General features: G+C 43.2%; 2 protein-coding genes across 2 annotated transcripts in view; one reads left to right on the forward strand and one right to left on the reverse strand.

The window, feature by feature from the left end:
* The window catches only part of afap1l2 (actin filament associated protein 1-like 2), a 46861-nt gene that overhangs the window by 4712 nt on the left and 14767 nt on the right, over nucleotides 1-27382 (forward strand). Inside the window, exons 2-4 of the mRNA XM_085361423.1 lie at nucleotides 8891-9019; nucleotides 13251-13313; nucleotides 21425-21516. Coding sequence (XP_085217549.1) covers nucleotides 8891-9019; nucleotides 13251-13313; nucleotides 21425-21516 — 284 coding nt within the window. The remainder of the gene's footprint in view (nucleotides 1-8890; nucleotides 9020-13250; nucleotides 13314-21424; nucleotides 21517-27382) is intronic.
* Nucleotides 21860-24112, reverse strand: LOC146626709 (kelch repeat and BTB domain-containing protein 13). The gene has a single exon (XM_085361421.1). The coding sequence runs from the start codon at nucleotides 23920-23922 to the stop codon at nucleotides 22405-22407; it is 1518 nt and encodes a 505-aa protein (XP_085217547.1). The 5' UTR covers nucleotides 23923-24112; the 3' UTR covers nucleotides 21860-22404.

Here is a 27382-nt window from a genome sequence, read left to right on the forward strand (position 1 = left end):
CTAATCAAGACAAAATTGTGTAAGCAGAGCAAGGCCTCTTCCTAAAATCAACAAAGATTTACTTGGGCTTTTAGAGGCCATTAGCATGCTTCAGCAGTGAAAAACTGCCTGATTTCTCCAAGGGCTCAGATGTAAGCCTCAATATAAATGAGATGGCACAGATCTAAAGAAAGACCGCCAAAAAGAAAAGAAAAGAAAAGAGTGTAAAGAAAGTTGAAGCGTGATTCGAATAAAGGCAAGATTCAATAGTTGGGGCAGAGGGAAGATAAAAGAGGAGACACTTGAAAAAGAAAGTGGAATGACTCTTGATAAGTGGCTTCTTTATAACTTCTTTCATCCTTATAGTTTAACACCTCAATGGGAGGGTCAGCATGGAGAGTTTGCCCTTGTGAGCTTTGTGCGAATTCTTCTTCAGCTCAGAGTCTTATGTTGTCATTCGCCCATGCCGTGCCCACTCTCTTTTACCTTCTTAATTATATGACACTGTTTCTTTGCAGGTTGTTCCTCCTTCCTTGTTCATGCTGTTATTTTTATCCTCCAAAACGAAAGGAAAAAAATACCAAAACAAATAGTTCTCCATTGTGAGCAGTCATGACTTCAGGTTTTTGTTTCTATCAAAGACTTGGGAGCTGATTTCACTGATCTGTTCCTGTTTTTTTAGAGAGGGGTGTGTGTGTGTGTAGTGCAACAACATGCTGCAGTGTTCAAATCAATCGACTATTTGGGCTCTTGGCTATAATAAGACTGCTGAACGCTCTCAAGCCTTACTTGTATCAATTCCTCTGCAAAACTCTTTCTCAACCTCTATCACCTTATCAGAAAGTGAGACTGCTGCAGATTATTTTTGGAGCACTTTAAATTGAACCATGATTTATATTTTGTATTGCTGAAGAAAACTGTCTCATAGAAATTATGATGATGAACAGCCAAACAGAGACTTTTTGAACAAAATCCAGTCGCTTCCAAATTATTTTAATTTACATATGTGACAAGTAGCAAAATGTGTTGAGCCTGACGACCAAAACATGTCGCTACAAGACCAGCTTGTAGTAACAAGGCTCGGTATGAATAGGCTTGTTTTTTTTGTATTTTGCTTTCATCTCATTCAGTACTTTGAAACAAGTCCTTGGACCTGAAAGTGCTACTGTAGTCAGTCCTTCTGGGTAGTTAGCTTGGCATTACACAGAATTAAAACCCACAACTACTGGTCTCCATGGCCTCGCCGTGCAATGAGCAGTGACGGAAGTGACTAGGATGTGAAAAAACAAAAAACCCCACATCTCAGTGGTTTTTGAACACTGCTACATGCTAACGTAGGAACTTGTAATCACTGGTGATCTTCGCTATTCCTTTGTGTGTTCTTATTATGTTGTGACTATATGTAGGTGCAAAGACTTTTTGTGTTCTTTCGGCGTCCCGTTTTTAGATATATGGTCCAGATAAAACACAATATTTGCTCTCAGAGGTGAGGTTTGTTCTTTGTACATTGTCTTTATGCTGAAATTCAAAGGCATTTTGGCATAATGGTACGCTGCATAGACCTGTGATGGCTTGCTTTTAACCTGGGGAATACTTAACGCATCTTTTTCATGGGACAAGGTGACAGCTAAGAGTGAATAAAAGGTTGTACGTTCCAAAAATGCATTTATTTATCATGTGCTAATCCATTAGGCATCTCAGGGAGGGCTAGTAAGGCTGTACGGTATCACCAGTCATATTTTTGTGTGCCTCAGGTTGGCACTGATTTGTTAATACAACTTTTCATTTCTCTCTTTGTCCTTCAGTGTTGCTATCAGACATTTACAGCCCCCTTTTTTTCTGAATTCATCAAGTCAACTACTTTTTTCTCTTCTGTGGTTTCTATGGAAATAACACCACAACACAGCTTGGATTAATCCAGCCATGTCGGTCGCAGTCTCTGTCCAACAGCTGAACCCAGCATGTTTCACATAGAAAAAAACGTGCACCTGCCAATTTGGATGAAACACCAATCAAATTGTTGTTTGATCCTTTATTCATCAGTGAATTATCTGCCACTCTCACCAAAGAAAGAGCAGCCTGGAACAAATCAATCACATGCAGCTCTTTGGTTTTTTGGTTTTTTTTTTTCCAGTTGTGCACATTTTTCGCCTGATACAAATCAGCTCTGCTTCAGTCATTTTTTCGTGTCTACTGGAGCAGAAGCACTTTTAAGTGTGTGACAGGGCGAAAAGCACAGTACAGTCCAAACGTTTTTACTGTGACTTTGGCTACTGGTTCCAATTCTCCTTCTTGCCACCACTTCCCTTTTGGGAGTCGTAGCTCTGTAAGTGTCAGTCACAAGGCTAATCAGATCATCGAGCCGGCGTTTGGTGTCATTTCATGCAAATTAGTTTTTACTAGATTTTTCCAAAATAGAGCGATCCTCTAAAATGGATTTATGTAAGTTTATAAGCTCTTTTTCACATCTATAATATTTAATGTCATATATTCATGTTTGTCATGGCTTGAACTTCTTTGCTGTTTGTGTTTACCAATTCATAGAGATCAAGTCTTGATTGGTTGATTGATCGTTCATTCCAGTAACAAGCAAGAAATCACAGTTTGGCTTACTGAACTTGTTGAACATGGATTTATTTTATTTTTAATCAGTTTTATCTCTGGTGTTTTGTGTGACATGTCATTAGTAGAGTGCATAGTGAATTAGAATTAGAATTAGAATTCAACTTTATTGTCATTGCACATGCACAGGTACAGGGCAACGAAATGCTTTTTGCATCCATCCAGAAGTGCTTTAGTGATATAGATATATTACAATATATATTAGCAATAATATAGATATGTGAGTATATTACAGAAATGGGTCTATTATGGTATGTTATGATGTACACGGTATGAAGTATGTTGTGAATATTCTATAACTATAAGTATGTACAGGCTGTAGTGAGTACAAGCTATGTACAGGATATGAACAGGATATAAATATGAAAAACTATACAGAATATGAAATAAATAACTTTACAGAATCCGAGATATACAGCTATACAGAAATGGGAACTATGCAAGTTGTAAACAGTTGTAGGATTAAAGATTATCGAATGTACAGAATGATTATTTACACAGAGCTATACAGTAGTGCAGTTAAGATAAGTGAGGGTGTAGATAGTTTCTACAGAGGCTATATAAAGTGCTAGTGGTGTGAGTAGATAGTGTGAGTGTGAGTCATAAAATATGTCGGGAGAAACGGTCACACCTGCTGTGGTGAGACTCTTCTTTCTGCTAAATATGTTGTGATCTTAAAAACAAATCAGATAAAGAAGATACACCTCTGGATTTCAAATCTAATGCTGTGGTAAATGGATGAGTAAACGCTGGGTGAGATGGATGTAGACTCATGTGGAAAAAAGAAAGCGCACCCTCTTTCACTTCTAAGGTTTTATGCATCAGAACATTCTGTAGTCTAGTAAATACAAACTCAAATGAAAAACAACACATGACATATTACACCGTTGAACTTGAGCCCTTTTCTGTGTGATGCTATCAGTCTCTCGCATCTTGAGGAGGAATGTGCCTCACTCTTCTTTCCAGCATTGCTTCAGTTCATTAAAGTTTGTGCGTATTTGTTGGTGCACACCTCGCTTATGCTCCTGCCACATTTTAACTGGGCCAGGGTAGCCTTTAGTGGGCCATTGCACTTCCATGTTGCATTATGTCATTCGAGCCCAGTCGTAGCTGTTGGATAGATGGCCTCACATTTGACTCTAGAATACTTTGGTATACAGAGGAGTTCATTGTTAACTCAGTGAATGCAAGGTGGGTGCAAAGGTAGGTCCTGTGGGTGCAAAACAAGCTCATCGCACCTCCACCACAGTGTTCGTCAGTTGTTATGAGGTGTTTGTGCTGAAATGCTTGGTCTGTTGCAACTGTGCAAATATAAACCGTACTTGTTCAGCTTAGACTGAAGAAGTCACTGGGATGAGCGATGAAACGTTTCTCCCACTCAACACGCTACATCCAGATAAACAGCAACAACTTTCTGGTGTCTACTTGTTCAGTCTTCTTCTAATGCACTGTTATGAACTTTATCCTGCTGACTGAGAGTGAATTTGGGTTTTTTTCTAGTTCCTTTGAACATATCTTGGTCTGACCTTGGACTGAGTTTGCTGGGATGTCCAGTCCTGCGGATAGTAGATGGACTGGTTTTTATGTAGTGCTTTTTGTCTCTACCTGAGCACTCAAAGTTACACAACACTTATATACAAAGTTATCCATTCACAGCAATTCATAAAAGATCTTTTTTTCTATGCTTAAGTGCATTCTGTCTAACATTCAGACAGATTCACACTCCAAAGGAAGCATTGGAGAGCAACTTTGGATTAACATCTTGCCCAAGGATACTTTGGCATGCAGCATGGAGCAAACAGCTCCAACCACCAACCTTCCAATAACCTGCTCTGCCTGTGCTTATATAGCAAACTTCAATTAATCAAATGATCAATTACTCAAGTGCATTTAGCACTCTAGCAGGCTGCTACTGACCCTACTGCTGTGCCTTCCTGTTGATGCAGCAAAGGTGCAGTTATTTTTCACACATGGTGTAGTTTGTTTGTTTTTTCACAACCGTACTTGAGTTAAACAGGTGCATAAATGAGCAGATATAAGGAAAGATCTTCACAGTCAGAATCTGTTATATAAAAGTCCAATAGCACATTTTAGACTCGAGAAAAGCAAAGCAAGCACATTTGCAACTATTTTCAACATCTGCACCACATCCCAAAAATATGACTGTGATTCAGAGACTAAAGGAAGTGTCCCAAACAGACCTTTACCAGCAGCTCCAAGCTGAACAAGCAGGAATACCCGGGTTGCACTGAAACAGCCTCGGTTGCATCATCAATCTGAAGCAAAAATGATAATTTCACATTTCGACTTGTTTATGTTTTCTTTAACTCTCCGCCACTGATGATATTATTCACCGCTGATCAAAGTCATCATAAACATGCTTGGAAGCAGCACAAATATTGCATCAGTGGAGCCCAGGATATTTCCTGGAGCATAAATTGGTATGCTAAGAGTTGTTTTAAAAGTAGGGCAGATGGGAGGGAGATGATGTACAGATGAAAAGAAACTTTTAAACGGGGCGAGTTTGATTTGGATACGAGAAAAAGAGAGGAGAAAACACACATTTGAAAAAAGAAAAGAAAGAGATGGCAAAAGAATGTTTGAACACATGTGACTGTTCAACATTCAAGCAAAATGCTGACCTCTCCTTTGGATTGGAGTCTTGTTTGAAGCACTCATTACTCTTGCAGGTCGCTCTTGCTGTTTTGAGACCACACTTGAAGGCAAGGCCAATTAGATTCTTGTCAAATTACATTAGCACAGCATATTTTCTAAGCCTAATCCTCTAAGTGTATGTGAAAAATGCATCAACAACTCGATTTAGCCTCAAAGCAGCTAAAATGAGATTCCACGTGTGCTTTGTTAATTTAAGAAAATTAAATACCAGAGTTGATGCAGGACCTCAAGCTTCCTCAATCTGCCAGACTTCTGAAACAAAAAGTCCTTTTTAAGTGGAACCTAAGCTTGTGCTTTTTTCTATTTCTAACAAGCTAAACTAACATTTTAGGTAGTTGTTGCAGAGCAGAGACACTATATTGTCTCAGTGTTTTGTTTGTTTATCTTTAGTTAAACTTTGGGAAACCTGCCTAACCAGAAGACGAAAGGTTAAGACCAGTTCACAGTGGCTGTCTAAAAGAAAAAAAACATGGGCATAACTGCACATACAGCAAAACGATTCATAATTTTGGATGGCTCGTTAAAAAAGGAAGATATTTTTTGTTAATATTTGCTTTAAAATAAAAAAATAAACCTTCTTTATTGACAGTCAGGATAATGTAAAAAGCTTTAGCCAACGATTGCAGGAAACCTTTTATGAAACTTTACCGTCACTGCAAATAGATACATATTTGCCTGACAATGCACAAGAGTGCTTATCAAACACAGTAAAGTGTTTGATAAGCGTAGTGTGGGAGAAGTCAGACAAAAAATGGTCATGTACTGTGTTCATAACACAAATCTGGAACTCCAAAATCAGGCAGGGGGAAGAGAAAATCCAAGATCACACCGCGTAGGTGTTTGGAAAGTTTTAATTCAAGCAAAGCAAGTTCATTCTTATGTACCCTGTTTACTCTGTTTTAACTGCAGCAGTTACAAATCACTGTAGTAGTAGTATTCCTCTCTGATTCAGATTCCTTTTGGCTATTCTGCAGAAGTGAATTGTTTATACTGTGGAGGCTGCGGACCCTAACTGGATGTTTAGTGGGCGTCTGGCCAACCCAAAACCCACAGAGACAGGCTGCTGCAGACCTCCCTGTCCTGTCAGCTGACTTTGTTTCCCAGGGTCCCCAATCCAAAAGGCCATCTGAGTCACTCTCTGCAAACACACAAGGAGAAGGAGCAGGAAAAATGCTTAGATTCATATTCACCAGGCATACATCAGTAGCTAAACACTGAAAATTGTAATGACTGTGGTTTAAATCATTTCTCTAATGCTTTGAGACAAAGAGCAGTGTATGTGTGTATCTATATGTGTCCAATACAGTGATGTTTTCCATGGTGCCTCTCAGCAGAAGTTGACTCAGCTTGAGTTAGAGTCATCAAAAAACAACCTAGCGTGCTGTAGCTTTTGGAAAGCTTCTTGCCGTTTCCGAAAGGCAAAACTTACCCGGGCCTGATACCTTACGCTGCAAAATGTTCCCCCCTTTTTCAAAAGTTTAGCCATGTATGGGAGAGTAGCAAACAGAGCAGAGGGAATGATTGCACTCAATAGATTGCTGACACATACCACTAAGTAATCAGTTTGAGACGGAAGGAGCTATTAAAAAATGAGAGCTGACAGTTTTAATAGAGAATAAACAACAAAAAAGGCAACTTACTGTCATTTTATGTGGGGCAGAGTTGAGGTTTTAAGTAGGGTCAGATGATTTTGACACAATATTGGTGGTTTTGTTTTCGTTTTTTTCTTACAGTTTTTCATTTACAGCAGTGTGTATCTGTTAATGTACGGGCCAGTCTTAATGAAAGCAAATCTATTTCAGTTGGAATGATGTTTCTCACCTGCAACACACACACACACACACACACACACACATATATATATATATATATATATATATATACATATACTGTATTTTAACACATGATCCTTGTTGAACGGTATTAGATGTGAGTGAAATTGTATGTTAAATGATGAATGTAAGGTCATCTTCAAGTGTAAAATTAATACCAAGGAAAGCCACAGTGGTCCTGTGTGGGATTAGAACTGTTCTTCTGCCACTTCCTGCCTCCTGAGGCAAATTTTGTTTCCCTTTCAGTTTGGAGAAGTACTGTTTATGTCCATGAACAGGAAAGAATAGATTCCGTTTCATGACAATTTTAAAGTCTGCCCTTGGGTACCAGGCAGGAGTGCCAACTTGAAAACTCAGTTTCCATTTTTAGTCTAACATTATGTCCACTCGAACGGATTCCTGAGGAAGAAGATTTGATTTTCCCTTACCAGTCACAATACCCATGTATCAACTTGAATCTTATCTTATTTTAAGAGTGGGGCAGTGCAAAGTCAAAACAGCTCAGTGTGTTCGTCCATTATTATTTAGTACCCATGCCTCAGGAGTGCTTAATGTAGAGGTGGGCGGATCGATCCAAATATCGATGGTATTGATACCAATTGGTATCAGACTGATTCTAGCACAATAGGATCTATACTTTGGAAATTAATAATATAATATCTGTATTGGCAATGTACTGACATGCTGCCAGCTTGATACCAAGTAAATAAGTATCACACAACTCTAATGTTAGTCCACATCTTCAAAGCAACTTAAAAGTAGTGTTAATCCCGCCTCTGGCACTGATTGGCTAATCATCATTTTTCATCAGCCATTGGGCCAACAGTCAGCTCAGAGGAGCGGATGAATTTGATGGTCAAACATCAGAATATGCTCCTACTTAATAAAGCTATATGTGCTTGCAATTCATGTAAAATAGATTAATTCATCATTTTTTAGAAAATTAACAGAAAATATGCAGTTCTTCAAAAAAAAAAAGTCAGGAATAATTACGCATCTCTATCCCCCAACCACCACTACCTGCCCCACCTTCTCTTTAAAAAAAGGTCTTTCTTCTTTATTTCCTCCCCCGTCTCTTCTCTTGAAGTGCTCACACACTGAGGCCCACTGTAGCAAGGGGCCTATTCATGAGGCCAAGAGACAGTGAAGGAAAACACAAAGAGCTCCCCACACAGCAGAGAGGACTCTGAGCTCAGCGCTGACCCCTGAAGGATGTGTGTGGGCTGCACCCAGACACACTGGCCCCGCCGACACCAGCCTAGGCTCCTCCCTACTCTGAGCTTGACCTTTAGCTAAACTCCCAAAACAACCTCAAACGGACTTGCAACTGTCAATAACAGCTCGATGAGAGGAATGAGAATGAGAAATGAAGTCTGAGTGGTTATCAGCTGTTGCCAGTGAAAAACCTCAGAGGAGTCTCTCCCATGCAAAATGCTGGCAACCAGCAAACAACTTGAGGAACAAAAGGAAGTCAGTGGGAAAGGAATAGCTGCTAAACTAAGAACTGAAATCAGTGTTAAAAGACAAATCCCTAAGTTGAACAAGTTCTCTGCCATAAATTAAAGCACAATATTCTGATAATGGCTGTCTGGAAAGATTACAGGCTTTGTTTTCCCTCATGACTCTTGCTTTTCTTGATGATGGGAACTTTGACAGTCCTGGTTTTAAGCCATTGTCTTAATGCTTCTAAATATTTTCTTGCCAAGAAAAGTGTAATAAAATTTAAAGGAATTTTTATACCACTGTAAATCTGAGCCCCTCTTGTCTGTCTGTGCTTCCAGTGCTGGACCAGCTCCTGATGGAGCTCCACCGCTTCTTGGTCATCTTGGACAAGGAGACGCTGAGTGGGAACGCCACCGTCCAGAAGGGTTTGCTGTCTGATCTCCTCCAGTCCTACAGAGCTTCGACTGGTAAGAGCACTTTTTCAGAAACAGTGGACCATTATTCACCCGTCTTTTCAAAGTACAGTTGATATACACTCAACAGCGACTTCATTAGGTACACAATTTCTACTTGTTAATGGCAATATCTAATCAGCCAATCACACGGCTGTAACTCAGTGCATTCAGGCTTGTAGACATGGTCAAGGCAACCAGCTACAGTTTTTTTAAAAACTGTCCTACTTGCTTAGAGTTTAACTTATACGTGCCAGACAAGTCAGAAAACTGTGAGTGGTAATAATAAAATAACATCTGTCTATATTCTAACATGTCGGCCCAAACAACTTCAAACTTAAAGCAGATGAAGACAGAAATACAAATCTGAAACCGCATGACCAAATTCTCACTTCATATTTATTCAGGAACTGATTTTCATGGATATTTTATGGGGAAAGTTTAAATCGGTTTGATATGTTTGATTAAAAAAAATAACAAATCGGAAGTGAAAGCGTGCAAACAAGTCATAGACATACACTTACTGAACTACAATATAATAACTTCCTTAGGAAAATTTCATGAGAGGAAGAGAAAATTATTCTTCCCAGTATGTAATTGGGAGGTTAGATATACTGTGAAGTCTAAATAACCACAGAATTAGCTGACTCACAGCAAACTGCAGAGTAGAATTACTGCAAACATGTTACATGTAACATTTGAAGTGAGAAATGACCTAAACAAGTCTAACCGTGGTTACATTTAGTCATGTTTAACACTACCATGAGCAACTGTAGATGTGCAGTGTTGGTAAAACTAAAGTTCTAAAATTAGATCAAACTCTAGATGAACTAAAATCATCATATATATCACACTGTGTAATTATCTTTAACAAAAATAAGCCAAAACACATTAAAACAGCTAAGCACAGCCTAACTGCTTTGATAGGAATTAAGTAGCAGCAAGGTGTTATTAATCAAAGACACTTTAATTAACTGATTATCTGCAAGTGTGAGCACTTTTATCAAGTTTTGGCATTTTAGTGGTCGGACCCCAAGGTAATAAAATTCTACAAAAAACCCTAGAAACTCTACAGACCTCAGTTAGCATGGTTAATGTTAAAGTTTGACAGTACAAATAGAAAAAGACTGTACAAGTATGGCTTCTTTGGAATAGTTGCCAAGAGAAAGCCTCTTCTCTCTAAAAAGATCATGACAGCATGGCTTCGGTTTGCAAAGTTGCATCTGAACAAACCACAAGACTTCTGAAACAATGTCCTTTAGACAGACAAGACCAAAGTGAATATGTTTGGCCATTGTGCACAGCACCACGGTTGGAAAAATCAAACCCAGCATATCAGCACAAACGCCTAATGTCAAGGTCATAATTACCAAGTGTCAAGCACGGTGGTGGACGTTAATGATTCAGGTTGATTTTCCAGCCATAAGACCTGTGAACCTTGCATCACTGGGTCAACCATGAGCTCTGTACACCAAAGTATTCTAGAGTCCAGTGCGAGGCCACCTGTACGACCAGCTTGCCTGAAATTGGATCATGAAATTGAAAAATTATTCCAAGGACAAGAGTAAATCTACAACAGAATGACTGAAAAAGAAAAGAATCAAAGTGTTGCAATGATGCAGTCAAAGTAAGAGAGCTGTGCATGAATGAATGCCTGGAAACCTCAATGAAGTGAACCAGTGTTTTAAAGAAGAGAAGTTCAAAATTCCTCTTTAATGATGTGAAAGACTGATAAGCACGTCATTATTGGTGGTTCTACAACATATTAAATTATGGGATGTGCTTAGTTTTTCACACACTGCTTCAGCAATTTGGTTTAGTTTTTCTTATAGTAAATAAATAATGACACACTTTGATGTGTCATGTTTTATTATTCATCTGAGCTTATATTTAGCTCATTTTAAGACCTGATGTTAGGGTCTAGATTTTATGTTAAAACTTGATAGAGGGTGTATGTTCTTTGTACCATAAGTGTGTGAAAGGAAATAATTAAAAAGTATGAAAGGTTCACTTTAAAGTTGCTGTGGAAGTGTTTCTAGTTGGCCTATTAGTATGCATAAATCCACTTACAACAATGTTGCAGTGTTTTGTTTTGTTGTTTGGTGCATTATTAGGTTTTTCTTTTTTTTTTAAAAAAAAGTTAATTTCAGTAGAAGAATTTGTCACAAACCTTTAAACTGTTCTCTTGATTTTTGCATCCAAAACTGTAACACTGGTTGAAGGTTAACCACAAATGTTTCAATTCATTCAAAAGCTGCATGGACCGGCTGGCAGTTAATCTGCCATCCAACAAAGTATCTTATGTAACATGTGGTCATTCCCTGCATTTCCCACACTTAAGTGAAACTGGCCTAGGAGAAGTTATTAAACCACCTACTCTGGTTTTATTTTGTTATTTTGAGCTCTTACTAACCTTTCATAATCATATCCCTGCAAGCTTTGCAAAAACATCACTTAATCTCAATTTTGGTAGCTAAAGCCACATTGTGCCTGCAGGATTGCTCTTTTTTTCTTTACTACATTCCTCCCTCTGTTGCAAAATTATTTGCTTCATGCAATTTTTTACAATTTTCAGTTTATAATCAAGCTAAAACTTAACTTGTTAACTTTTTAAACAGCTTCAGGTGAGTTTTTTTTCTTGCAACTGCTGGTGGGCTGATGTGATTTATGGTGCTCTATGCCTGCTACTTAATCTTTGAAGCAACTAATTAATGACATGCTACCGCTACCTCAAAAATAGTTTGACACAAATATGATAATGACTTTTTGTTTGTTTGGTTGGTTGGTTTTTGTAATGACCCCGATTCTTTGCCATTTTTGTCATTTGCTGTCACCTTCTCACTTCTGGATTTTAAAAGTCAACTCTCTTTCGCCCTGTTTTTCTCAGAGAGCTCTCACACTGTTCACTAACACACACCAGCAGTCAAGCTTTTCCATGTTCAGGTCTTGGACTCGTCTCTCCGTACTTCCTCTTCTGGCTCCAAGCTGTATCATTTTTCCGAAGCTGCATTTATCCTCTGGGGATGCTCACTTCCTCTGAGCAGCAATTTATAAATAGCATTTCAACTTTGTTCCCCGAAAATCTGTTTTCACTGTACAGGCAAAACATCATTTTATGCTGCTGCTGTTTGGTTTCACCTCATGATATCTATTTCAAAGGAGAAGCCCTTCTCCGCAGTATCACCCAAGGTTAGAGTTTTGTTTGATTTCCTCTAATCTAAGTCAGCTAAAATATTTAATTCCAGTGAAAAACTGTGCTGCAGCTCCGGAACAAATTCCCATAACAGGTTACAGTAACCAAATGGAGCCTTCGTAGCCACAACCTCTGTGTTTATTGTTCAAGAAAAGGCCTTTCTTCAGACTGTTTGTGTGGCAATGTTATGGCGATGTCCTCACCAGCTTGTAATTACTCCACCATGTTGAGAGTGACATGACTCCAGCTGTAGTCCTTTCCTCGCTGACTCTAGCATTGATGTATGTAAGAAGGTTTCATCATCTCCACTTTTTGCCTGAAGAGTTGAGTGCAAGTGAAGTCAAGTTCATCCTTTAGTTCCTTAGTCTGGTTATGATCAGCTCCTCTAACCATGCAAAAGAAACAGAAAATGGATCACTTTTAGAGTCAAATGCAAAGTTTTTGTGAATACATGATTGTTATGAACAGGTGGATTAAGTTCAGGAGTTGCCTTGTATATTAAAAAGCAATGTAAAACTTCCGCTACAGACGTGACACAGTGCTGTATCTGTGCAGGCAAGGAGTACTCTGACTAATGCCTGATGAATGCTTGCCACGGTAAGAGTGGGTGTGAATAGTGGCCCTATCTATCTATGTGCACAATGGACTACTTGTTTGGGTGAAGTTTCCCTTTTATCCTGGACTTCTTTTTGACAAGCACGATGGAAGTTTGTTTTGCACCAAGGTGGAATCAGATTTTCCCATCAGCTGTCTCAAGGGAAAGCAAAATATGCATTCTTTCCGTGTTATCATTTGCAGTTAAGTCACACTGTGAATATATTCAACCAAATCAAAAAAATCAACTTTGGGAATTCAAAGCAAGCGTTAAACAGTAAAAAAGACAAAAATACCTGTGCATAAGCTCATATTTTCTTGGCATTTGTGTTTGTTGTTTTGTAAGGTTTGCTTAAATTCAATAAAGGTGTTTGTGGTAGCTAACCACAGAGCAAAAACATCTATGCAAAAGTGCACTGCTGTCAGCAGTTAATCACCTTCTGCTGTCTCTGTTTACAGGTGCTGATGAGGAGTATATCTACATGAACAAAGTCGTTCCGGGAAAAGAAAAAAATGGTAAAGGTGTGAGTTTTAAATGTTGCTCTTTGAACTTTGAAAATGACTTAGTGGTTTTTGTATGTATATGTAAGTATAGCTTCGGAAATTGTATAATAAGAAATGCAAATGTAAATGTTTGATGGCAGATTGAATGAAAACGTGTAAACTGTTAAGCGCACCGAAGCACCGGTTTGTTCCACATTCCAGCTTGTACATTGAAACTCAATTGTTGAGGTGTACATTTTCTCTTTGTGCATAAATAAATCATCAACACTCGCCTAAAATATATTAAAGCAGATATTCAATCCCATTTTGCCTTGGCCGCATCTGTCCAAAATTGCTTATATCACTGTTCAGAGTGATCTGCGTATTAGCACCATCATTTTTTAATGACTTCATAGTCTTACCAGGCTGTTTGGCTTACTTTACCATATTGTATTACAAAATTCTGTACACAGTGAACCAGGAAAGTGAAAGAATAATATAACAGTAATATGAGTTAATAGATAACAAATTAGTTAAATAAATTTTGGTTGATAAAAACTGTTATGTCCACTCAAATATCTTATGTACAATGTAAATCTCTTGTGCTCTCGATTTCTGGTTTGTTCAATTAAGCACTGTGCAAACTGGATTATGGAACAAACTGATCCTTCACTGCACTGAACTGTAATCCACAATGCAAAATTTTTACGTCAATAAGGCATCATCAGCTGTCAAAAAACAACTGCATACATTTGGATTAGCACAAGAAAACACCCACAAATTACTAATTTTACAACTTCACACATACACAGACTCTTTGTGCTGAATTGTCTCGTATACGCCTAAAAAATACAGGCTTCAAACAATAATATTTAAAGATGTTATTCTGTTGAAAATAAGGGCTAATAAACGAAAGGCTTAACACGGAATTACTGACATAGTTTTATAACAATGTTTGAGTCAAGCTCAACTAATTAAGACAAATGTCACATACAAAACTGAAATCTTTCATAAAAGTTTGTGCTCAATAATCCCAATAATTATTAGCCACTGCTGACTTTTCCAGCAGGTTCTTTTTAAAAAAAAAATTACTATACTAACAGGTGTAAAAATCTATTTGACATAAAGCTCAATACTTTGAAAAAAGAATGAATATCAATTCTCATAATTGGTGGCATCTGTTTCAGTTAATCTTATTCTTTGTTTTCCGACCACATACCTACCAAACTCACCCACCATTCATTGGCATTGCATCAGCAGTACATGGTGTTGCATGCCAGTAAAAACCAAAGAACTGCTGACTAAGATGGTAAACTAGGTAGATTTTTTGCATGCGAACAAATTTAGATCAAGGCAAAGTTTGCAACCTCACAGAGTTGAATGTCACATTTTCACATTTCCTTGTCATTCTTTAGGTTTCATCCATCTATTCTTGGATTATTCCATCCATCTATCCATTCTCTTCCGCTTATTTTTTATCAGGATAAACGACAGAACAGGTCGCCAATCTAAACATAAAAGGTTTCTGGCAAAAGCTCGTCATGTCTGTATTATATATCGTTAGTGTAGCTAATATTCATATTGCTTACAAATTACCTACTGTACTTACATAATCCTGTTATGATGACTTCATTTCAGAGTAAATTTTTCTGAATATGAAACAAAGAAAGCACCTTTTTTTTCCTTCTTTTTAAAAAAAGGGCTTTTAGTGTAATTTTGCGTTTATCCATGAAGGTCAGATGGCGCATAGTTGTTACACTATTTCCATCTCATGCTCAGTTTACTTTCAACTGAACAGACATGATAAGCCGCTGCAAGCTGTGGCCCCTTCAGCTCCTCAGCACTCGCCCACCATTTCCTGTCTGTTTCTTCGCAGAGCCTCAACATCTGAGACTGACCTGTTTTGTTTGGACAGTGATAAAGAATGTGGTTTGAATGAGCACTAGAGTTAACACATATTTTCAGCAGCGATGCTTACAAAGCCACACGCTGTCTACCACAGAAACTCATGTGAGGGGGGGATGAAATACACTCGGAGTGAACTTTGTTTGTTAAAATAGGATGAGCTACATTATTTATTTATTTACCTTTTCTTTTACTGTAAAGCATTGCTCATAAAACGACAGGCAGCCTGGTTCAATTATCTTACGTGTACGTGATAGTAAACGTGCAGCCTGTGGTAATGCAGTGCTTTTGCTGCAGTTCATATCAGCGTGTTTCTATTCTTGTAATGATACAAAAAGGTATAGAGCAAAGGTACAGACAGGGACTTTTTATAACACATATATGAACTCTAGTTGGCTTAAGGATGTTCTCTGAAGGTCCCATTTGAGACCAAAAAAATATAAGACACTGAAGAAGATCTTAAAGAGAAAATTGCTGTGCCATTTTGTCACGCTCATTAGGCCTCATATTAATATTAAATATTGTAGCGGGTCAGGGCTGTTCGGGGTTCTGTTTGTACAGTTATGTTTGTTTATGTTGCCATAGTGACTAAAGACTAAACAATACCTCCGTCTCCTCCTTGTCTGAGCTCGCCACATTGGTGTCAGAAGTGGGATAGCTCACCCTCGCCGTAATGGAGAGAGACATTCAGAGGCTGGAGCAAGCTGTCGAGGAGAACATTCCCCGCTTGGGAAACCGGCGATTGAAGAGAGAGGATGTGAGCGGCCATGTAAGTCCCCGGACGGGTCCGGATGGCGCGAGCGCACCGCGGCGGCGGCCCGTCGCGACAGATGCTAGGGCAATGCTTCATGGGCTACCTCTGTCGACCCACACGCCGAGCCCCCAGCCGCGAGCAGTTATGCCTACCACGCCAGTTAAGGTACCGAAATACAACGGGCTAACCCCGCTAGAGCCCTACCTCTCACAAGTGCGGCTGGCCGCCAGACATAGTGGCTGGAGCGAAGAGGAGACTGCTACACACCTAGCACTAGCATTAGAGGGAGATGCACTGCAGATACTCCTTGACCTAGCCCCGGCAGAGCAGCATGAGCTCCAGGCCCTCACTACGGCACTCGAGAGGCGATTCAGGCACCGGCACTCCACTGATCAGAGAAGAGAGCAGCTAACCAACTGGAGCCGTCGACCGGAGGAGAGCCTGGGCACCTTTGCAGCAGACGTGTTGCTGTATACTCGTCGTGGCTACCCGGAGTTTCCAGCAGCAGCCCGTGAGGAGATTAGCCTGCATGCTTTTCTGCAAGGACTTTTCCCCGAGCGACTACGCCAACACGTCCGCCTGGCCATGCCTCAGACCCTCCGTGAGGCGCTCCTTGAGGCTGAAAGGGCGGAGCCGGTGCTCACCTCACGACCTAACCAGCAGGTGGCCCCCCCCCCCCCCAAACTACCCCCAAATCAGAGCCACAGACTGCGACGGGGAGGGGGAGGTCGCCGAGATGTCCCAGCTGCAACCCTCGGTGCCCCGGAGGCGTCCTCGTTGACTGACCGACCGCTGCTACCGGTACGATGAGCCTGGCCACGTGGCGCATGACTGCCCAGCACCATCCCCGAAGACCAGAACTACGCAGCCTCAGGGAAACAAGGAGGGAGCGGTGTAGTGAGGGGACCACCGCTCCAGCTTCCTGCCCCCCTCCAAGGACGATGCACAGTGGTGGGCCGAGTTGGGCACCTCAAGGGACTCTACCTGAGCTGCTGTGTTGAGGACCAGCCATGCCAGGCCCTGGTGGACAAAGGGTCTACCATTTCCCTGATACGACCTGGCGTGCTCCCTGGAACATCCGGGCCACTGGTGAAGGGTTGGTTGCCCACAGACACCCAGCTGATGACAGTGACGGGGGAGAAAACTGTTATGCGGGGGAATAAACTGTTGCGGATCTGAGTGAAGGATCTAGAGCTGGTGCACGACTTCTGGCTCGCCGACATTCAAGACCAGTGCATCATTGGCCTGGATCTGCTGAGCCGCTGGGGGGCCTGCGTCGACACCGTGAAGCTGGCTATCACTCTTGGCGCAGAGACTTTTGCTCTCCAGCGCGGCCAAAAGCAGGGAACGGGGACCAGATGAGACAGGCGTGTTGATGACCTTTGGCAGCGCAGTAGCGTAGGCCTCCTGAGGTGCCTCCTGGACGAGAACGTGGACATCTTTGCCACCAGTGACAAAGACTGTAGGCAGACGAGTCTGGTCCAGCACACCATCGACACCGGCTCTGCTCAGCCCATCCGTCTGCGCCCACACCGGCTGCCCCTCTCAAAACGGCAGGTAGAGAAAGAGAAGATCCGTGAGATGGCTGCGGCTGGGGTGATCGAGCCGTCCAATAGCCCATGGGCGGCACCTGTGGTCCTGGTGGGGAAGAAGGATGGCAGCCCGAGGTTCTGCGTGGACTTTCGCCGTCTCAATGCAGTCACCAAGAAGGACTCGTGCCCGCTGCCGCGGATCGACGAGGCCCTAGATTACGTTGCCGGCTCCAGTTGGTTCAGCTCCCTCGACCTACGCAACGGTTACTAGCAGGTGGAGCTAGCCCCTGACGCAAGGCCTAAGACTGCATTCACCATTGGACAGGGGCTGTGGCAGTTCAGGGTCATGCCATTTGGGCTCTGCAATGCGCCAGCGACGTTTGAGAGGCTGATGGAGAGGGTGCTCGTGGATATCCCTCGTAGCCGCTGTGTTGTGTACCTGGATGACCTGTTTGTGCACGGTGGCGACTTCGACAGTGCACTGTCTCACGTGAGCGAGGTCTTGAGTGCCATCCGATGAGCTGGGCTGCGGCTCAACCCCGCAAAATGCCGGCTGTTGGCGAGAGAGACCACGTTCTTGGGCCATGTGATCAGCGCTCGAGGTGTCGCCATTGACCCCACAAAAGTGGCTGCGGTCCGGGACTGGCCGACTCCCTCGAACGTCCAAGAACTGCGGAGTTTCCTGGGCCTAGCCTCCTACTACCGTCGGTTCATCAAAGGGTTCGCGACAATGGCCAGCCCCCTCCACCACCTGACTGACAAGGGACAGCTGTTTGGCTGGGGGGATACCTGTGCTGCGGCTTTTGCACAGCTGAAGGAGGCCCTCACCAGAGCCCCAGTCCTGGCCTACCCCAACGCCCGGCAACCTTTCATTGTGGACACTGATGCTAGCAATGTAGGGGTCGGGGCGGTCCTTTCCCAGCAGGACGAGGCTGGAGAACGGGTGGTGACGTACTTCAGTTGTGCCTTGGGGCGAGCCGAGAGGAACTACTGCGTGACCCGGCGGGAGCTGCTGGCCGTAGTGCTAGCGGTGCGGCACTTCCAGCCATATCTGCACGGCTGCCGGTTCCTCCTGCGCACTGACCATGCATCTCTGACTTGGCTCCTGAACTTCAAACACCCAGAAGGGCAGGTGGCCCGCTGGCTGGAGGTCCTTCAGGGCTATGACTTCGAGATCCAGCATCAGCCAGGTTGACAGCATGGCAACGCTGATGCCCTCTCCAGACGGCCCTGCGTAGCCGTCGAGTGCCGCTACTGCCTGCGACAGGAGGAGCGGACCCAGGAGGTGCTGGGGATGGCTACTGCTCAGGCCACGGCTGGAGGAGGGGGGTGGCTCCCATTGACAACGCAGCAGCTGAAGCGGGAGCAGGATGCTGACGCGACGTTGGTTCAGGTGGGAGCCTGGCTGGAGGCGGCGCAACGCCCCGCCTGGACGGGGGTGTCGGGACAGGAGCCCGAGGTGAAGGCCTACTACTCCCAGCACAACAATCTGGAGACCCACGACGGCCTCCTGTACCGGAGATGGCGGGCCCCCGGTCAGGGCAGAGATCTCCTGCAGCTGTTGGTGCCTCGGTCGCTGCGGTCGCAGGTGCTTGAGCTGGTCCACGGCTCGGTGGGGGCAGGACACTATGGGAACGCCAAAACTCTCCGCCGCCTCAGGGGACGGTTCTACTGGCCTGGCTGTCGACGGGATGTGGAACTTCATGTGCACTGCTGTGACACCTGCACGGCACAAAAGGGCCCAACTCAACGCTCCACTGCCCCCTTCAGCAGTACTTGGTGGGGGCCCCAATGGAAAGAGTGGGAGTGGACGTCCTAGGGCCTTTCCCCGTCACAGAGTCAGGGAACCGGTATGTGTTGGTGGCTATAGACTATTTCACGAAGTGGCCAGAGGCCTACGCGGTGCCGGACCAGAGCGCAACGACGACGGCCGAGAAGCTGGTGGAGGAGATGTTCACCCGATTTGGGGTCCCGGCTGAGCTCCACAGTGACCAGGGGCATAACTTCGAATCGAAGGTCTTCGGGGAGATCTGCTGGCGACTGGGGGTGGAGAAGACGAGAACCACACCGCTCCACCTACAAAGCGATGGCTTGGTTGAGCGCTTCAACCGCACGCTGGCCACCCAGCTCGCCATTCTCACCAGCCGCCACCAGCGGGATTGGGACCGACATCTGCCCCTGGTCCTTTGGTCGTATCGGACTGCGGTGCAGGAGTCCAGCCAGTGCACACCTGCTGCTCTGATGTTTGGACGGGAGCTCTGGACGCCTGTGGATCTGGTGTTCGGGTCCCCCCCCCCCGAGCCAGAGATTGATGGTGGGCCAGAGATGGACTACTACTGGAGGCTGAGGGAGCGGCTGCAGGTGGTTCATGACTACACCCGCCAGGCCCAGGCCAGCGCCGAAGTACGACAGAAAAGAGCCTACGACACCAAGTGCCGAGGGGGGGTTTTCATGCCTGGTGACAAGGTTTGGGTGTACTGCCCAGTTCGCAAGAGAGGAGTGTCCCCCAAACTCTGCAGTCACTGGCAAGGGCCGGCGGAGGTCGTGGAGCGGCTAACAGACGTGGTGTACCGTATCCGCATGCCGGGGCCGGGGCGCATGGTGGTGTTGCACCGGGACAGGCTCTCACCGTACCGACCGCTCGCTCCGGCAGACGCCGGGGCAGGGGATGATGGTGCCGGGGCAGGGGATGATGGTGGCACCCCATGTTCTGACCCGAGTGACTTTTCCCCCGCCGGTCGTGACCGGCAAGTGCGCCAAAAGAAGGCACCTGGACATTTGCAGGACTTCGTGTGGGGTAATGGGGTCGTCGGGGACGACTGACCCCTTAGGTGGGGGCTATGTAGCGGGTCAGGGCTGTTCGGGGTTCTGTTTGTACAGTTATGTTTGTTTATGTTGCCATAGTGACGGGTGACGCCCTCTCGCTGCGACGGTGTGTCCTTCTGTCAGAGGGCGCTGTGGGTGTTGCTGTTGTTGTTGCCGCGCTGAGCAGTTAGCTAGCGGCAGTGTTCTTCTGCAAATGTTAATAAACGGCTGTGCTCCCTGGCTAGCTCACGGGAAGCAAGACCAAACGATACCTCCGTCTCCTCCTTGTCTGAGCTCGCCACAATATACACCCCCAATTCACAAAAACAGTTGCCTTAAGATGGTTTATATGGTAAGGTAAAGATCTTACAATATTAGAAGAAAGATAAATGCATGAATCAAAATGATCTACTGATATTATCCTAAATGGTTTAGGTTAGCATGATAAAACAAAGAAAAAAAAAGACAAAATTATGACTTAATGCTTGACACCACAAGTGGCCATACCATTGTTAGTATTTTAACATTTGGGGGAGTTTGGTTTAAGACAGTGTAGAGGTTTGTTATCATACTGTATATGATGTTATCACTCCGTATCTGCATGCTAAATGCTAGCATAGCTAACATAGCCAACACTCTTTCTAGCATGCCCGTTCAGAGGCAAAATATTAACTCATGCCCTACATCATACCATTTTTATCAATAATTAACTTTGTTAAAGGAAATATTTTGAATCTTACACAAATGATGTGAACATGATAGCATCAGCAAACTCTTGCATGTTTATTTTTCACTTGCCTCAGCTCACAGTTTTGGAACCCATGGATTAGTTTAACAGAACATGGCTTTCAGCAGGAACAAACAAGTAAATTTGCACTTTCAAAGCCCAGTTATGAACAGGTTGACTGCAAGGTTTGAAAAGCTATATATATATCTATATATATATAGATATAGATATGAAGATTATATCATTGTGTTAGTTGGGGATACCACTGCATTAATATTTAACCGAGATAGCTGGATATGTGGAATTTATACTTGCAAGATGACAGCTATTCATTTATCCTGAAATGTTCTGGTATGCTATGGAAATGAATTTAAATGCAAAATGCCTGGTATATACTGACCTTCCACTCTCTGCTTGTGTTACCAAGATGACAGATTAGATGCCCTGCTCAATGGAAAAGCAGCAAAACGTGTCCCCGTCCCACAAAAGAACCTTCCCGACCTGCCACCCCCCAGAACAGTAAGTGTTGACCAGTTCTTTCCATAATTGGAGTAACAGAAGAATGATGCAGAATGATTTGGCTTAAAAAGCACAAATATTTGGGTCTCTGCCACTGTGGTTGTGGGAATGTTAATAGCACTGACCCAAGTCAGTGGCTGAAGTAATATAGTAGATGGAACAAATCAGTGGTGATCAAGATATCCTACTGTATACCAAAGAAGCCAGAAGACAAATTCCAAATTGATATGTAACCGACAGCATTTTGGTCTTGTGTTACAGTATGTGCACAGCTATCACTAAGAAGCGTAGTGCTAAAAACAGTACTGTAACTTACAGTAAAAAGTACTGTAAGTTAATGGGTTGTTGTCAGATATTGAAACCCAGCTGCAGCAGTTTTAATATAATGACACAAATAACGTCTGTGGTCATGCAAGCCAAAATCATTCCCCTCAACCATCAGAGTTGCAAGCCGAGGCTTCGTGAAATGTGTTCTCCCTCAGAAGCAGGTATTTAACAACCCATGGGGCTACAAGACTGGAGAGGTGATTGTTCAGGAGTGTGTGAGAGGGAACTACACTGTGTTTCATGTTGACTAGGAGACCAGTGGCTTCTGAATTGGCCCAGTGTGACTTCAGGAAAAAGGTTTAAAACATCCCGTCAGTGCCTTTGAACTTCACACACATGCACAGTGGCCTCCCTACTATAAACTGCAGTAGCAGCTGTTGTTAATCAGTGCAAGTGCTTGTCAGCATGTGTGTGAGAGTGCATGTGAATTGGATGCATTGAAATAAAGTCAATTTTTGTCCATTTGGAGCCTTCAGAATTATTTAGCAGCAGTATTTTCGAGGATTTATTTTATTATTTAAAAACTCAAAAAACGTTTTACTTTTCAGTTGTACAATAATTTCACAAGTGCTGTATAGCTTCCAGATATGCCTCAGACAGGTCTGACAGAGGCATTTCTCCTTCCTTGCCTTCTGCATCCAGCTGTGGTATAACTGGCCCCGTCTTGGGAAGCCTGAGTAAACATGTCCACAGTGAACCACTCTTTGGAAATCCGTTCATCTGCTTACGGGGCTTCCATCCATTTTCAGTGATGGTATACACAAGAGTTAACATGTGTTTCACTGTGAACGCAGAATCCCCCCTGATCATTGCGGTGAACAGAGCTCCCTTGCTGTTGATGTAATGCCCATGCATAGCTGTCCACTGGCCTGTTGTGATATTATAACAATCCATTAGACAGCGAAGAAAGTCGTCACAAGGCCCGTTGCGCATCACATACAAATTGTCCTTGTGAGCTACCATACAGTGGCCATAGCTCTGAGGTCTGATCAGTGTGGTAGCAAGCTTCCACTCATCATTCACAGGTACGTATTCATAGATGTCTGTGGTGTCTGGTGGCTTCCAGAAGCATATAAATATCCGTCGTCTAGCGACAGCACAAGCTGCAGATGCTACGGGTCGTGGCGCATGCTGTATAAATGTCCACTCTCCTTTTACAACATCATACCTCTCTGCTGTGGAAATTATATTCTTTTGGGACTCTCCACCAATGGCGTAGAGCTGACCCCCGTGCCCAAGAAGGGTAAAATTATATCTGGGTTGCTGGGGACCTGGGAGAGTAGTCCAAAGTCCTGAATCGGGGTTGTAGCAGAAGCTACTGTCCACTGTGTCCTTACTGTAACCAAAAACCCCACCAACGATATATAAGCGATTGTCAACCACTGCTACTCCAGCCATGGAGGTGCTGCAAGCAGTTGGTAGGTCTGTCAGATGTTTCCACTGCCCCTCTTTTTCGTCGAGGTAGCAAACGACCCTGAAGGAGTCTTGCAGCAGCTCCAGTGAAGGAGAATGGGTCCCTATAGCAATAAAAGAAGAAGGGGACAAAGTTTGAGAGTATTGCAGCAGCTCCTCGGGGATTGAACTTTCTGCTTCATCCTTGAGATCATCAAAGGTGTCACAAAGAAAGAGTGCAGCATTGTGAAACAGTGCGTGCACCCCAAATATGGAGGCTGTATGGTAAAGCAGAAGGCAGTTGTCCGAGTCTATAATGTCGCAAAGATGCAGGACCAAATGTTCAACCTGTAGAAAAGCAGCACACTCGACCGCTTCGACAAGCTCATCTGGTTCACTGATGGTGGGAATCTCTCCCCTGCAGACTGCAAGGGCAATGAGGAAACCTCTTGCGTGCACTCCTCCTTTCAGGTAGAGCTCATCTTGCTGACTTTCTTTCATCCCAGAGTGAAAAAGAGCACAGAAATAGTCGCTGTACTTAAGGAGAAAAGCCCGCTCCACAGTGAACCAACTGTCCTCCACCCTCACTCTCAGCCAGCCTGCCTGGCACTCTCTGTTCTCCAGATCAAGGGTCGCATTCTCGGCATGAATATCCCGGTTGATTCCCAGGCCTTCGGGCATTTCCATGGTCTCTTAAACCAGGATCTCTGTTCTTCCTAAAACGGCCTCTCAAGTAATTATTTTGTGTGTGACTCGAGTGTGGAATAGCCATTTTTTCCCTCGAGCTGCATGGTAAATAAAGATTTGTGTGAGCTCCATTGCGTCCTGTCTGCATGGTCTTAAAATAGAGATGGACTATAGATAGCAGCTGTGCCACTTGCAAGCGTCAGGCAGGGAAAGGAAAACTGTTGACATGCACTGTAGCGGTAATGTGGCTGCCGGCAACTGGTCATTATCATAACCGCAATAAGACTGGCTAGCATAAAGTAAGTATTTACTGAATTATTCATGATTACGTTATCCCTTTAAATCCAGGTTGGTTTAAAATGGCTATTTAAATGTTACACATGAAGACCCATTTGCAGCCATACATTTTAAGTAGGTAACTTGAAAAGGATTAAGCTGGCAAAAAAGGGACTGGTACCAAAAATATCAAGGTTTTAGAAAAGGTCAAAGTTTTCCCAAGAAGGCAAAATAACAGGAAAACAAATAGTTTGTGTCATGTGAAATCTTTGCATTCTGCCTCCTGCCATGTAGATAACGTATAGTCTCTTTTCTTTTTTATTTTCACTCATTAAATTTTTAATTTCATAATTTCTAAATCAAAAAAGTTACTAAGTAACAAGTAACAGAGGCAAAGGATCAGGGATTTTTCCTGAACTCTGTTCTCTAGAAACCAAACTGATAATTTTTATCACCACCTTTTACATTGAGCTCCCAGCAGGCTTTCAGATACACTGTGTGTGTGTGTGTGTGTGTGTGTGTGTGTGTGTGTGTGTGTGTGTGTGTGTGTGTGTGTGTGTGTGCTTTCACTGCACCGAATTCTTGGCATGGGAACCAGGGATTTTCCATGTTCCTCTGACTGTTCGTTTTTTGGGCTCTCTTTTCCCACTCTTTACTCAAAGCCCCTCCACCACACCCCGCCACCCTCTCTCCTTGCTTTGTTATTTATCCTCCGACTCCTCATTTCTTCCCTTCTAGTCGATGTTTCTGTGGTGAAGAAGTGTGTTTGTGCGTGAGAGAAGTGAAAGGAAGGGGCTAAAGTGACTATTAGAGACAGAAGAATAGCAAAGTCTTCTGGGAGAATGGATACACACACCTGGCATGTCCCTGATGCTTTTTCACCAGTGCAGCACCTCCCTGGAATGGCTTACTATGCTTCTCTTCAGGCTTGGCTCAGACAACAAGCCAATTTAATATTTTTGGAGTTGAGGAAATGTAAAAAGAAAAAGAAAAAAGATAGAGATAAGAGTGGGTGGGCAGTCTGGGGTGGCTTACTGCGGTTCCTCTGGAATGCCTGACTTTTTGTTTTAATTAATAGCAGATGCTTAACTCTTGACTACTTTTTTTAAACTCTGGAGAAGTTTACACTCTTGCAGTGAGAGAGTGAGAGAGAAGTGAGAAACAGAATAATAACTTTCTCAGGAAATTCCTGTTAACTGCTTTTGTATATAACTATTATTAAGGCTTAGACCAGGCTTGTCTCTAACTCTCTTGACTTGTTATTTGCAGTATATATGGGTTATGAAACCATGAGCTCTATGTAAAAACGGACATAGCCACAATGTTGTCACCTGTTGGATTGAGTTTGGCATTTTGGCCATGGTCATCTTGAATACTTTAAATCAGGGCATCAACAGCGAGGGGTGGATCTAAGTGTTGAGGACACTGAGAGCACATTGTCATATGGCAGAAACTTGTCAATACCAAGATAGTCATACCCGTAATCGATTGTTGTTTGTTCACTCTAAACATAACATCCATCCACCATCAATTTTCTTATCTGGGCTCAAGTCTCAGGGCACACACTCTATGCCAAGACCTTCCACTCCCCACACCAGCCAAGAGATGTAATCTCTCGAGTGTATCGTGGATCTGCTACAGGGCCTCCTCCCAGCAGGACATGCTCAGACGACCTCACCTACAAGGTACCTAGGAGGCATCCTATTCATATGTCCAAGCCACTTCATTTGGTTCCTTTTGATGTGGAGTAGTGGCCAGGCTCTGAATCCCTCTCAATTTACAAATTTCCTCTAAGGAAGAATACAGCCACCCTTCGGAGGAAGCTCATATCTGACGCTAGTATCCATGATTCAGTTCTTTCAGGCACTACCCAGAGCTCACGGCCAAAGGTGAAGGTCGGAAGATCAGTGCTTCCCTTAGCACTCTCTTAATCACAAAAAAATGGTACAGCGCTCACATCGCTCCCAAAACCCACATCAATCCATCTTTCGATGTCCATCTCCACTCAGACCTAGAGAGTCTTAAAATCAGCTTGTGCACTATTCTTTTTTCTGATCATGGCCTCAGATTTGGAAGTGCTAATTCTCATTCCTATAGTTTGATACTCAGCAGCAAGTTTTTCTTGAGGTCACCGCTTGATCATCTGCAAAAGAAGAAGAGACATGATCCTGAGCCACTTGGGTAATTGGCTGGGGGTAAATGTAACATTAATATACAAAATAAACATAAATCTAACTTGGAAATAGCAATTGAGATGATAAGTTGACGAGGAGAGAATTTACCTAGATCATAAATCAGGAAAAATCTAAAATATTTTCATTGATTTCTTTACAGTTGAATTCAATTTTGAAGCCCCCTGTTGGCAATTAGGATAAATGGGGGTTTACATGACTTAATTTTAGTTTTGCCTCCATCATTTTCTACAACCTAAATTATAAAGTTATAATAATTTTACAGAAATAAACGAGTAAGAAGGAGTGATGTAACTCCTGTGATTAAAAATAACAATGGTCAATAGACACCCTAGTAATGCCAACATCTTATCTCAGTGGTTATCACTGTTGCCTCATAGTAGGGTGTTTAAACCAAGAGTACAACTTCTTCTGTTGCTGATTTGCTTCAGTATTTCCTGCTATCAAAAAAACGTGGTAGGTTTTTTCTGCTTATCACCTAACTGGAAACACACACACTGACAGTTTCACTTACGAATTAAAGAAAGTTCAGAAGAATATGTGGGCACAAGTGAGCCAATATACCTGTAGCAGCATCAGTTATTATCAGCATCAGTTACCTGTGTGTTTAAATAGACTTTATATATTTTGGTCATTTTCGAGAGCTGGGCCCTGTGCTTCGTACGTCGTTTACTACATCCAAGATCAAATGAAACATCCAAGATCAAATCATCGCGCTAACCGTGAGCTCGCTAATCCGGTTCCCCGAACACACCTGCTGTTGACGATTAGTACAGCTGGATGAAGTAATGTGCGATCACTGGGTGCCGTAAAAGGGGATACGCATCGATAGCAGAAACAGTGATCGGCAACCCGCTGATTGGTTGGCGAAAATGGCGAAGGAGCGCGCTCGGTATTTTTCGGCAGCAGAGCAAGAACTCTTGAGTGAGGGATTTCAGGAGTTTCAGAGTTTAATTAAAACGCAAGGGAACACTGCAAAGGCTGCAAAAGCA

The sequence above is a fragment of the Diplotaxodon limnothrissa genome, linkage group LG8 (assembly GCF_057381915.1).
Source record: "Diplotaxodon limnothrissa isolate DT_005_m linkage group LG8, D_limnothrissa_male_GT1.1, whole genome shotgun sequence".
Classification (NCBI taxonomy): Eukaryota; Metazoa; Chordata; class Actinopteri; order Cichliformes; family Cichlidae; genus Diplotaxodon; species Diplotaxodon limnothrissa.

Bases quoted from the DNA above. Each gene is read 5' to 3' on its own strand.
- LOC146626709 (XM_085361421.1), bottom strand. From the start codon at position 23,922: ATGGAAATGCCCGAAGGCCTGGGAATCAACCGGGATATTCATGCCGAG.